Below are 13,043 nucleotides of genomic sequence, written 5' to 3'. Positions count from 1 at the left end.
CCTAAATAGTAGTATGATAATAATATTAAGGATAAAAAATTACATCCATTATTATATACCGGGTACTCTTGTAAGCCCTTTACATCTATTAATTCATTTAATCTTCATGACAACCTATGAGGTATATACAGGCCTTCCTTCATAAAGTGATATATATGTTCTTGTAAAACTTTAAATTCTGCAAAATCATACACAAAATGTGAGTGTATTTGGGGGTAGGACAGAATAAGGTTGGAAAAGACTATTGAAAACCGATGTAACTTTGTAACTAGAGCACTAACTGAAATAAAAAGAACTCTAATAAAAATCCTAGGATGATATAGCCTTTGCACTCAACATCTGTCAATCAATCATTCACAGCCTTTATACTGGAGCTTATTATAGATCTTTGAGGGAATTAATTTTTAGAGATTAATTTCATTACAATTAAAAATCTGAACCAGTGTAGGATGACTATAGTTAACAATAAGGTATTACATTGTTTCACATAGCTAGGAGGATATTGAATGTTCCCAACACAAAGAAATAATAAATGTTTGAGATGACAGATGTGCTCATTCCCCTGATGTGATCACAATACATTATGTGTATCAAAACATCACTAAGTACCCCATGAATATATACAATTACTATTTGTCCACTAAAAAAGGTGAAATTTAAAATCTGAACCAGAGTACAACTGTATCTATCAGTACACTTTTTAAAACACAGGAGGAATGTTTTTACTGCTGTTTAATCTTCACTCAGTTTCACCAAAAACTCAACAGATGTGTAGAATGTGGAAGTCCTTGAAGCCACTCCAGTAGCTTCCACTAAGGGAGATCACTGCAGCAATGTTTTCAGCTTCTTTCTTAAGATGCTCATCTATTGCTAAGGCTTTCTCTTTAATTGGGAGAAAGTTTACTCTGTTTCTTTTTTGTTTTCTTTTTGAGATGGAGTCTTGTTCTGTCGCCCAGGCTGGAGTGCAGTGGTGCAATCTCGGCTCACTGCAAGCTCCACCTCCTGGGTTCACGCCATTCTCCTGCCTCAGCCTCCCGAGTAGCTGGGACTTACAGGTGCCTGCCACCACGCCCAGCTATTTTTTTTTTGTATTTTTAGTAGAGATGGGGTTTCACCGTGTTAGCCAGGATGGTCTCGATCTCCTGACCTCGTGGTCCTCCTGCCTCAGCCTCCCAAAGTGCTGGGATTACAGACGTGAGCCACTGCACCCAGCCCCGTTTGTTTCTTTTGTATTCAGTTGAAATGCTTAATTTTTCCTGTTTTCTTCACTGCATTCTAACAAATTCTGATGCACTGGCAATTATTTGTGCTACTTTTTTTCCCTCCAGAGTCATCTCCAATTCTATGCCACATTGACTCCTTTAATTCATTTGTGAGTATTGACATCACAATCTCTCCAAATCCTTTAGTTTCAAGATTTTCTTTGATTGTTCAAATATTTCAGAATTTGCTCACTAACCTTATGATAATCAACCACTGAGCCTTCACTGACATTTTTAGAGTTAACTCTCCATTTATAATTAATATAAAATATGTTCTGTTCCTAGCCAGAAAAATATGTCTAAACTTTTCTTCTTGGTGTTACTTGAAAATAAGAACAAAATATTTACTAGAATAAAATGTCATGAAAAATCTTGTTCTGTATTCTCCTGAGAAATGTCAATCTGATTCTTGATCTGTTCTTTCAAAATTTTGTAAAATTGCCTGTCGTCGATATTCTTAAATCTCTACAATGTGTTTAAGTGTGACGAATTCCTCCCACTTTATCTGTCTTCTTTGACACCCCTTGAGCCCTTTTAGTCTTTTTTCATCGTTAATGCAATTCTTGGTCATTAATTCTTCAAATATTTCATTCCTTGTGCTTATTTTTTCCATCTCCTTCTGGGGCTCCAATCATACCTATGAGTGTCCTTTTATTTCTGTGTGCCATATTGCTTTGCTTTTAAATTTCCCATCTCTTTATTACTTCGCCCTATCTCCTGCAAGAGTTCTAGAGCTGGCCTTCCAGTGCATCAATTCCACACCAGGAGCTGTACCCACTCTGCTGCTTAATTCAATGGTGGAATAATTTATTTCACCTAATTTAAAAGTGCATATTTCAGAAGCCAAAGGGAAACCAGGCTTTTCCTCACCCCAGGGCCTGTCAGCTAGGTTAGGCCTGTGATCTAGAATCAGCCAGCCAAAAATCCCACCCAGGATGGCTCGAAGAGACACAGTCTCAGAGGCAGTGGCAGTGTCAAGAACACAATGTTAACAGCTGAACAGGAGAGGTGGTGCCAGCATCAGTCCCTGTAGTGTGACTTGATTGTGTTCTTGTTTATTTAACCCCTCTTGGTTCCCATTCTGAGGTTGACTCTCCAGCCTTCTCCCTGGTTCTATAATCTAGCCAATTTCCTTTTGATAAGTGTACTTTCTCCTGAAGTCATATGAAGTTGTTTATAACTGATACCACAGGTGACAGAAGTTGGGATATGGGAGAAGTGCAGGACTGGTGAAGCACTAATTTCTTCCTCCTACATAATCAGGACTCTGTGGATACTGTCATAAGGCATGGTTCAAAAAAGCAGTGTAGAAAATACATTACTTACAATTGTAAAAGTAATGACTGTTAGAACAACAAAATAAAACTAATCAAATTTAGGAGAGGAAAATGGATTAGGGGTAAAATGAGATAATCCCCAAACCTTGATGAATGGAACTCAAAGGCTACAGTTTAAAGCTGATAAAACAAGTAAGAGAGCCAAAATCTTACTATTCAGAGTCGTAAAAAATAACCACTAAAAGAACTAACACAAGTGATAAGATACCATTATATCCAGGCAGTGGGACTAATAATGGAAGGTGGGAGGGAAAAACGTTGCTGTTCATTTTCTACCTTTCTGTCCTGTTCAAATCGTTTTTAGCCATGCTCACATATCGCATTTTTAACATTTCACATCTCCTCTCGGCTACACCAGCACAGAGCATATCACATTCCATTAATATCTACACACACACACACACACACACACGCACACATGGATCCAGCTGCAGCTCTAAGAATGCAAATTATAAAAGATTCAATTACATACGAATCAATTCAAGAGTATATATTTGCCTTCGGATTTGTTTTCTTTGCTAAAACACAAAGCAGTCTCATACGCATCATAAGGTAAATTGTGTACAGAAAAAGAAGGAAATCAAATCCCAAAAGGTGATGTGGAAAATGCAATAATTTTTCCTGCTTTATTGAGGAATGATTGACAAGAATGGTATATATCTACAGTACGCAACATGATGTTTTGACATATGTATACACTGTGAAATGAGTACCACAATCAAGTTAACATATCCACCACCTCACAATTATCTTTGTTGTTGTTGTTAGTGAAAACATTTAACATCTACTCTCTTTGCAAATTTCAAGTATATAACACAGTTCTATTAACTACAGTCACTATGCTGTACATTAGCTCTCCAGAGCTTATTCATTCTTCCTAACAGAAACCAAACATCTCCCTATTCCCCCCATGTCCCAGACCCTGGCAACCACCATCCTACTCTGCTTCTGTGAGTTTGGCTTTTTGAAATTCCACACATCTGTGAGATCTTACAGTATTTGTCTTTCTGTATGTGGCTTATTTCAGTTAGCATAATGGTCCTCCAGGTTCATCCACATTTTTTCAAATGACAAGATTTCCTTCTTTTTAAAAGCTGAATAATATTCCATTGTGTGTGTGTATACATATATACACATACATATGTACACTACATTTTTTTATCTGTTCAAATGTTCAAATGTGATATTTGAGCATGGCTAAAAACAATTTGAACAGTACAGAAAAGTAGAAAATGAAACAGATACACATACATGTATACACTACATTTTCCTTATCTGTTCATGTGTTGATGGACACTTAGGTTGATTCCATACCTTGTCACTAAGAAAAGCAGATCATAAACTTTGATCTGTTGTGATTTTGGATCTTAGCACCCAGGCATCCCACCAATACCAAATTTGAAAGATTAGTTGCTTATTGCATGTGTGTAAAAATACTCATAAACTTGAGGGAAGTTCCACAGGCTAATCCTAGTTTGAAGTCTTACAAGTATGAACAATGAGATACTTAGGATTTACTGGAAAGAGCACAAGACTCGGAGTCAAAAAATTTGGGTCTGCTCCATCTGCATTATTTACAAGTTCATGATCCTGGGCAAATCATCACTCCAGCCTGAGTTTTGTCACCTGTGAATTGGGGATAAAATTGCTAACTGCATAGAGTTGCTATTAAAATCAAATGAGATAATGGACTATATATGAGATTGTCTGGTAAAATGTAAAGCCCAATACAAATGTTAAATACTATTGTCACTATTACAACAATTGGTCACAAAGGACATCTGTAAAAAAAATAGAAATGGTATAATGAAAATTCATCCTACTAACAAAAATATAACCAAGCAGAAGCACCTTTCTATTTAAAAAGAATGAATATGATCCTTCCCAGGACATAAAATATGGTACTCGACCTCACACAACTCACAGTGACAGTGGAACCAATCTCCCCCTGTGTGATGACTAATATCCACATGTGCCTAGCATGTACCTCAATTCTCAGCTTCAGGTAAGAAAAAGATATGTTTGAGAGAATAGATTAATGAAAGTAGATTAGTGTGATCCATAGGAAGTGAAAAAAAAATATTTAAGAATGCCAAGTGTTGTCCTTTGGATTTCAGATCCCCCTGGAACCGAAACAAAGAAGGCTAGAAAGAAGGAAGAGAATAAGTTGTGTAGAAGGGTCTGTAGAAAGAGGCATGGGGTTCCAAGGAGGGAAGGACATTAGGAAAGTAGCATGTTGTAAAGGAAAGAGCCCTGCACTAGGAGTCAAGAAACAGCTCTAGTCCCAGCACTGCCACAGGCTCTCTATGAAACCCAGGGCAGGCCACTGCCCCTCTCTGGGCATCAGTTTCTCTACCTACAATACAAAGGAGGCATTGTAAAACCAGTTAGCACAGCTATTCAATCATTTACAAAATATTTATTAAGCGTTTATTATGCAATAGGCAGTGTTCTAGTCACAGAGACGTGGGAGAAAATAAAAACAGACACAGTTCCTACTGCCATGGATCTGGCATTCTAAATGATCTCCCTCCAACTCAAAGACCTGGCACACTAGAACTCTGACTGTAGGCTGTGGTGAGGCCACAGTAGACAGGCAAAATGGCTAAATGGCTGAAGAGCAGACAGCGTGACCTCTTCAAAAGCAGTCTATTTTTTTTAAGCAGAAGCAAGTGCCCCTCACTCTCATATTGCCCCACTCCAGTTCCTGGGCCTTGGAGCTTAATACAGATCATGGCATCCAACTGACTTTTATTCTGCTTTTTTTTTTTTTTTTGAGATGGCATCTCGCTCTGTTGCCCAGGCTGGAGTGCAGTGGCATGGTCTCGGCTCACTGCCATCTCCACCTCCTGGGTTCATGCCATTCTCCCGCCTCAGCCTCCCGAGTAACTGGGACTACAGGTGCCCGCCAACACACCAGGCTAATTTTTTGTATTTTTAGTAGAGATGGGGTTTAATCATGTTAGCCAGGATGGTCTTGATCTCTTGACCTCGTGATCCGCCCGCCTCAGCCTCCCAAAGCGCTGGGATTACAGGTGTGAGCCTGATTTTTATTCTGAAAGCCAAGGCTAGGGCTCAAAGAAACTTCCAGAAATATAAAGATGTTTTGTTTTGTTTTTCAGTTAGATAATTAGATACATTACAGCAGAGAAATGGGGAAATTATTTGATACTTTTTAAAAAGCATATCTAAAATGACTAACATAAATGTATAGGTAAAATTTCATAAAAATTAATGATCACTATAATTGTTCCTAATCTCTGTTTTCTATACTAGGAAAAACACAATTTATATATGAATTTTTGCTATATGTAGACAGAATTGTTCCTAATCTCTGCTTTTTATAATAGGAAAAACATGATTTATATATGAATTATTTGCTATATGTAGAGAGAATATAATACCTCTTTTACCAAACATGAAGCCCTAGCCTTGATTTCTGTGGTACATTAAGAAAATATACTTTGCATTGCCAAAAGAGAAATAGTATTGGGTTTTGATCCGTATTTTCTGTTGCTCATTCATTACATTGGTGTAAAAGAAGGAAAATCTTAAAAGACATGGAAAGCAGCTCCCTTATAGAGAGCTATCAAAAGAGCATCCCAAGAGTGTCCTGACCACACTTTTCTTCCCAGATCATGGGCCCCAGCATCTCCGAGCACACACTGTCTTCCACAGGATCTTCTGACAAGTCTGCTTCACCCTAGGAATCCCCATGATCAATATGAGAGAATGAAGAGAAGGATAGGCTGCCATGAGTGTCTCCCAGATGAAGACACTGGTGAGATCAGGAGGATAAGTCTTGGAGGTGATGGAGAAGGGGCTGGCCATGATATAAACCAGGTGAAGGAAGAGGAAGCAGCCCAAGGACTTCAGGGCAGTGATGTGAGCCTTGGCCCGGACATCCCTCCTACCAGCTGAATGGACCTTCATCTTCTTGTGGTGTGTATACAAAGAGACAATCAGCATCCCAGAGGAAACAAGAAACACCATTAAAGGCAAATAACTTCCTGAATTGAGCCGAAATGCATACAGGTACTGCCAGCTTTCAAAGGGATACCGAATGCTGCTGTTTCCTTGGGGAGGATGATAGAACATTAAGCCAATTTGGACTGTAAGTAACAAATTGATTATAAAGTAGCCCAGAAGGCACCAGAGACTCAGGTTATAGGCCCTCTGCTTCAGCCACAAGTAGGCTGGGCGATCGAAGGTCGTGATCTTCTTGCAATAGAAGACACTGAGGAAGGTGGCAAACCATAAGCTGGCCTGGCTTACCAGGACCCAGAAGATACTAAGATAGCGAAGCCAACGGCTGCTCTGGAAAAGTGGAAACAAGCTTAAGTCCAAAATGATCAGCCACTGCAGGAGAAATCGGCAGCCAGCCAGGCCCAGGATAATGAGGTTATATGAGGACCAGTTGAATTTTCTCATCCATTCTCTAAAACTCCAGACCACAAGGACTCCATTTCCAATTAAACCGATGAGAAATTCAACCACTGCCACCAGCATCAGCAGTCCTAGGCCAGCGCTCAGCATGGCTGGGGAGAGGAGGCTCTCACTGCTCCTGGCTGAGGTCAGATCCCCTGGTAGCGATAACACACCAGGGTAAATTTGCACACCACAAAATCTGGATTTGGCCTCGTCCTTCTGTAATCTGTCTTCAAGCGAGACTGAACAGCTGTGATGAGGAACAGAGAGGTTGGAAGTTATGATACCATCTGTATTTGCATCTACATGAATGAACCCTGAGTGTAGAACCAGAGATCGCAAACAGTACCACAGACACTGGCTCTCCATCTCAAAGGTTTTGGGCCAAAGTCTAGACACCAGGATATAACGTAACAAGGCCCCTCAACAAGAAAGACCAAATCAAAACATGCTCAGGTGCTATACAGTGCCAGTTATGAGCTCATATGCTATATAAAAAAAGAAATTTTATTTTCATAAAAAGAACATTGGGCCAGGCATGGTGGCTCACACCTGTAATCCCAACACTTTGAGAGGCCAAGGCGGGTGGATCACCTGAAGCCAGGAGTTCGAGACCAGCCTGGCCAACATGGTGAAACCCCATCTCTACTAAAAATACAAAAATTATCCGGGCATGGTGGTGGCTGCCTGTAGTCCCAGCTACTTGGGAGGCTGAGGCAGGAGAATCACTTGAACCCAGGAGATGGAAGCTGCAGTGGGCCAAGATCGCGCCACTGCACTCCAGCCTGGGTGACAGAGCAAGACTCCATCTCAAAAAAAAAAAGTAAGCATGCTGAGAACTCTCTACGAAGCTGTAGGCAGGCAGGCCACTGCCCATCTCTGGGCCTCAGTTGCTCTATTAATAACTGAATGGATTGTAGGACTAGATTTCCATTCCTTCGGATTAAATTTACAAAGTGCTTATTTTGTGTCAAACTACAGTGTACTAGGCACAGGGGACAGCGCCATTATAATACACAGTCCCTGCCTCCAGGTAGCATCCATTGTACATCATCTCCACCAAGCTGCAAGGCCTGGTACTCTAAAACTCTGGCTGTAGGCTATGGAGGGGCAGAGATGGTCACGATCTTCTACTGGACTAAAAATCTAGATGAGGCTTGAATTCGTCCAAAAACAGTGTTTCTTCGGTGACTTTCTGATAGAGACATAGTGCCTCTCTCTCCCCACCTGCCCCAATCTAGCCTGGCAGTAGAATTTGCCACTGATCCTGGTAGCCAACTGACATGTTTCCAGAAAGCTAGTCTGGCATCAAAAAAACCAAAGTATCCAGAAATATAAAGATAGGTTTTTGACTACTTTACTACCGGTGTTGAGAGGCTAAACTACATAGAAAATTGAGATAATAATTTAGCTAATTCCCCTAAGAAAAGTGCTTGCCTAAAAAATATACAGGCTCACCTCTTTTTAAAATACATTATTTTCAAACTATAGCTATTTTCTACTTCCTTTTATCAAAAACATAGCATATTGGCAAAGAAAACTCGATTATCTGCAGTAATTTTTAAAAATGTGATACTTCCCATGCAAAATATGAAAACTCGGTTTTGACTTCTGTAGTTTATTAAAATGATGTGATTTGCATTGCTTAGAGAGCAATAAGCTCCAGTTTCTAGCCTGTTTTTCATGTTACCCTTTCATTTTGTTTCAAAATCAAAGAAGAAATGAGGAGAATTGAGAATAAAAATTTCATTTTTCTAAAATCTACAGTTATTTTTACTGTTGTCAGTGATACAGTTAAGGGCCTGATTAGATCCTCCTTCCAAGTCATGGCATCTAGGATTTCCATGTACATATCATCTCCTACAGAATTCTCTGACAAGTCTGATTCCTCATAACCATTACAATAGACAGAAGTGAAGTATAAACAGCCATGAGTGTTGCAGAGATGGCAAGAATGGTGAGATCAGAGGGAAATTAGAAGGTCATGGAAAAATGGCTGGCCAAGGCAGAAACCATGTAAAGGGGGAAGTTCAGAGCGATGAGCACCTTGGTTTGAGCCTCCTCCTGACAGCTGTGTGGTCCTCCATCTTCCTGTGATGTCTTTACAAAAAGACAAGTGGAACAGAAACATCACAAATAGCAATCAGTCTCTCCTTCACTGGACTGCAATCTATAAAAATAACAGATTTAAAATGGGATGCAGGATGTTGCTGTTTCCTGTTAAGGGTTTTTAAAGGGTCCAGCCAACAAGAGCTGAGAAATAAAAAGTGATCTTGAAAGACACTAGCAAAAAACAAAAACCCAGTCTTTTCAGCTACAAGAAGTCAGCGGGACAAAGGTCATGATCTCCATGCAGCAGAAGCCACTGAAGAAAGTGGCAAACCACATGTTGGCCTGGCTTACCAGGACTCGAAGACATTAAGATAGTAAAGCCAACCACTGCTCTGGGAAAGTGGAAACAGACTTATGTCCAACATGATCGGCCTGAGTAGGAGAAAGTGGCTACTTACCAGAATCATGAGGATTTATAGGGACTCCTTACATTTTTTTGACCCATCCTCTAAAACTGCAGACCACAGGGACTCCATTTCCAACCAGGCCAATGAGAAATTCAGCCACTGCAATGGGCATCAGCAATCCTAGGGCAGCCGCCAACATGGCTGGGGAGGGGAGGGTCTCACTGCTGAATCAGGAGGTGCCCTGCTTCAGTGCTGATGAACATGTACTGCTGCTGGCTGTGTCAGAATCCCTGGGGACGGTATCAGTATTATGGCAGAGCATTTCACTTCTCACCACTCAGTTTTGTTACTGTCTGAAATCCCTTCTCTGGTAAAGATGTTACAGCTGTGACCAGAAGAAACGTTCTTGAAGGTAACAGTCCCACCGTCACTTACATCTACCTGACACTGGCCTGGGATCTGACATTAGGCACAGAGACACAATTACAGAATGGCCTTCCGAAGGAAAGAACTAAAATCCAGACAGCCTAGAGCACAGTCTCCTGAAATCCTACTTCCACCCAACCTAACTCCACAAAACCTAAGTAAGACAGTCTGAGAATTTAAACAGTGGCAAATGCAAGGCACCTCATGTTATAAAAAGGGAAAGCATGGGCCGGGCGTGGTGGCTCACGCCTATAATCCCAGCACTTCGGGAGGCCGAGGTGGGTGGATCACTTGAGGTTAGAAATTCGAGACCAGCCTGGCCAACATGGTGAAACCCCGTCTCTACTAAAAATACAAAAATTAGCCGGGCATGCTGGCACACACCTGTAGTCCCAGCTACTCAGGAGGCTGAGGCAGGAGAATCACTTGAACCGAAAGGTGGAGATTGCAGTGAGCCGAGATCATGCCATTGCACTCCAGTCTGGGCGACAGAGAGAGACTCCGTCTCAAAAAAAAAAAAAAAAAAAAAAGAGAAAGCATGACATTTATCAATTATTTAACCAATATTTATTAATGACTACTATGTGCCAGTCCTCTGTTCCAAGCTCTTGGGATACAATGGAAAGAAACAAAGTTGCTGTTCTCATGCAGCTTATGTTCTGGTGGGTGAGGCAAATAATTAATGGTTTCAATATGTTTGAAATTTGAATATATAAACATGAGAGCCATATTTACACCTATGCAAAGGCTTACTGCAATGACAATGAAAACAAAGGGAAGGATAGGGTGAGCAAACCAGCAAAAACAAGGAGAAGACAGGATAAATATCAACTGCTGAATAATAAATTCTAGGAGAGGTGAGGCAGGAGAGAAATCTGCGAACCACGGCTGCTACTTCATCTCCACACAGAACTGTTCAGCCTATCGGCATCCACACCAAGAGCTGCGATGAAGGGGTGTATGTGGAGAGTAACAGCCTCAGTGCCATCCACTTTACCAGAGTAACAGTATGTTTTTTAATTTTGACACAACCAAAATGTGTCTGCCATAATACTACCATAACTCTTTCTACCAAAGTCTCTCGTATTCATGCTCCTATTCCCCACTGCTCTGAGCCCTCAGCTACTTTAGCAGTACCTGAACCAAGAAAAGAAAGTTGATGAAACATCAAGCGGGATGCAAGCATCCAAAGAGACGTTCATAGGGGCAAGTTATGGCTTTACACTCAGCGTCAACAGAGCAGTCTATAATAAGAATATTAAAAAGAATGAAACAAAGAACAAGCATTGGTTTCCAAAACCTGGCACTTTCCCCCAAAAAATCACCCTGTCCTGCTACCAGACTCAGTACAGTTCCATCTTCCATCCCCTATTCTACATCTCTCTTGCAAACCTGTATTCCTGTACTCAAGACTTTTTAAAATGCTTCTCAGAATTGTGCTTATATTGCCACTAGATGGCGTCAAGGCAACGCCTCTGCAGAAGCTGTTGACCTAAGTATACAAATTCCCTTAATGAGCTGAATTAGTTCAGATATTCAGAAACTGAACAGATCAAGCATGTTTTTAATAACCATGTGTAACAGGAACACAATTTATAAATGTACACAAATTCATAGTCTTGCCAGCTTCCTTCCTCACAAAATATGAGGAAGAGGAGTCTTGCTCACTAGTCATTGCGGCCTCTTTGGTGCCGCAATTTAGGCGTTCGGAGAGAGGAGGAAGCACAAACTACACCACTGAGGCTGCTGTGTGCAGCAAAGATCACAACCCCGAGGAAGAAAATGACCAGCATCGGCAACGTTATTCAGGGCAGGAAAGTGAATAGAGTAAAAGCGGGCTAGTGAGGGGACTGCAGATGAAAGAGGGGGAGTTTTTTTTTTTATTATTTTATTTATTTATTTTGAGATGGAGTCTCGCTCTGTCGCCCAGGCTGGAGTGCAGTGGCGCGATCTCGGCTCACCTGCAAGCTCCGCCTCCCGGGTTCATGCCATTCTCCTGCCTCAGCCTCCCGAGTAGCTGGGACTACAGGTGCCCGCCACCATGCCCAGCTAAGTTTTTGTATTTTTTAGTAGAGACGGGGTTTCACCGTGTTAGCCAGGATGGTCTCGATCTCCTGACCTCGTGATCCACCCGCCTCGGCCTCCCAAAGTGCTGGGATTACAGGCTGAGCCATCGCGCCCGGCCCGGGGAGTTATTTTTGTGTGCTTTTATGAATATGAAATTTGGAGGGCTGAGAATTTTTAACTATAGCAGGCAAAATGTGGGGAACCCTCCAGGAGGTGAACATAATTTCCCTTCCTCTGAGTTTGTACTGGACATGACTTGCTCCCAAGGAACAAAGTGTGGAAATGGGGGAAAAAATAGTAACTTTACAATGTTCCTAGCAGACACCACCTTCACCGAGTGATCAAGGTTAACATCACCAGTGACCAGCGATGTTAATATCACAGAACTCCTAACGTGATGAGTAGGGCACTTTACCTCAGTCTAACAGAGAAAAATATCAGACAACCCCAAACTGAGGGACATCCTACAAAATGCCTGAATAGTAATCTTTAAAATTGGCAAGGTAATTTTAAATAGAGCTGAGAAACCGATACAGACTAGAGACACTAAATGCAACTGTACCATGGTTATGGTAAGATATAAATATTAGCAGAAACTGGGTGAGGATGATATTTGAACTCTCTGTACTCATTCTGCAACTTTTCTATAAAATATTAGAAAATAAAATGAAATAAAACATTTTAAAAATTTAAATAAAACTCAGATATAATAATTACATTTTTAGCATTTAGCAATGAGAATTGTGCGTATCCAGAAGACACTGAGGTGTTCCCATAATATTGCAAAATCACGCTAAGGAAAGGGTCAAGCAGCACAGGCTACAGACAGGGCTTTCTGGGTGTCTGCCCATCCAAGGCAAAGAGTTCACATGTTCATGCTAGTACCAGCTCTCAATGGGACACAGGCCTCAAGATTAGCTGTTAGATTAGCTTTCTGTTAGATAGCTTTCTGTTAGATAGCTTTCTGTTAGGCCTCAAGATTAGCTTTCTGTTAGATGTATTAATCAATGGGGCACTTGTGGCCATGCAGAGAAAGGCAACGTGTTTGAAGTTGGACAGATTTG

General features: G+C 41.0%; 1 protein-coding gene across 1 annotated transcript; it reads right to left on the bottom strand.

Annotated features, from left to right (window-relative positions):
- Positions 1–3,074: 3,074 nt before the first annotated feature.
- On the bottom strand, positions 3,075–9,452 carry TAS2R5 (taste 2 receptor member 5). Its single transcript, XM_004046338.5, has 2 exons — positions 9,074–9,452; positions 3,075–7,277 (listed from the first exon to the last, which is right to left on the bottom strand). The coding sequence occupies exons 1-2, from the start codon at positions 9,112–9,114 to the stop codon at positions 6,236–6,238; spliced, it is 1,083 nt and encodes a 360-aa protein (XP_004046386.2). The 5' UTR covers positions 9,115–9,452; the 3' UTR covers positions 3,075–6,235.
- Between the last annotated feature and the right edge of the window lie 3,591 nt (positions 9,453–13,043).

Source organism: Gorilla gorilla, chromosome 6, assembly GCF_029281585.2.
Source record: "Gorilla gorilla gorilla isolate KB3781 chromosome 6, NHGRI_mGorGor1-v2.1_pri, whole genome shotgun sequence".
Taxonomy (NCBI): domain Eukaryota; kingdom Metazoa; phylum Chordata; class Mammalia; order Primates; family Hominidae; genus Gorilla; species Gorilla gorilla.
Note: the sequence above shows the minus strand (reverse complement) of the source record. Positions and strands in the feature narration are given on the sequence as shown.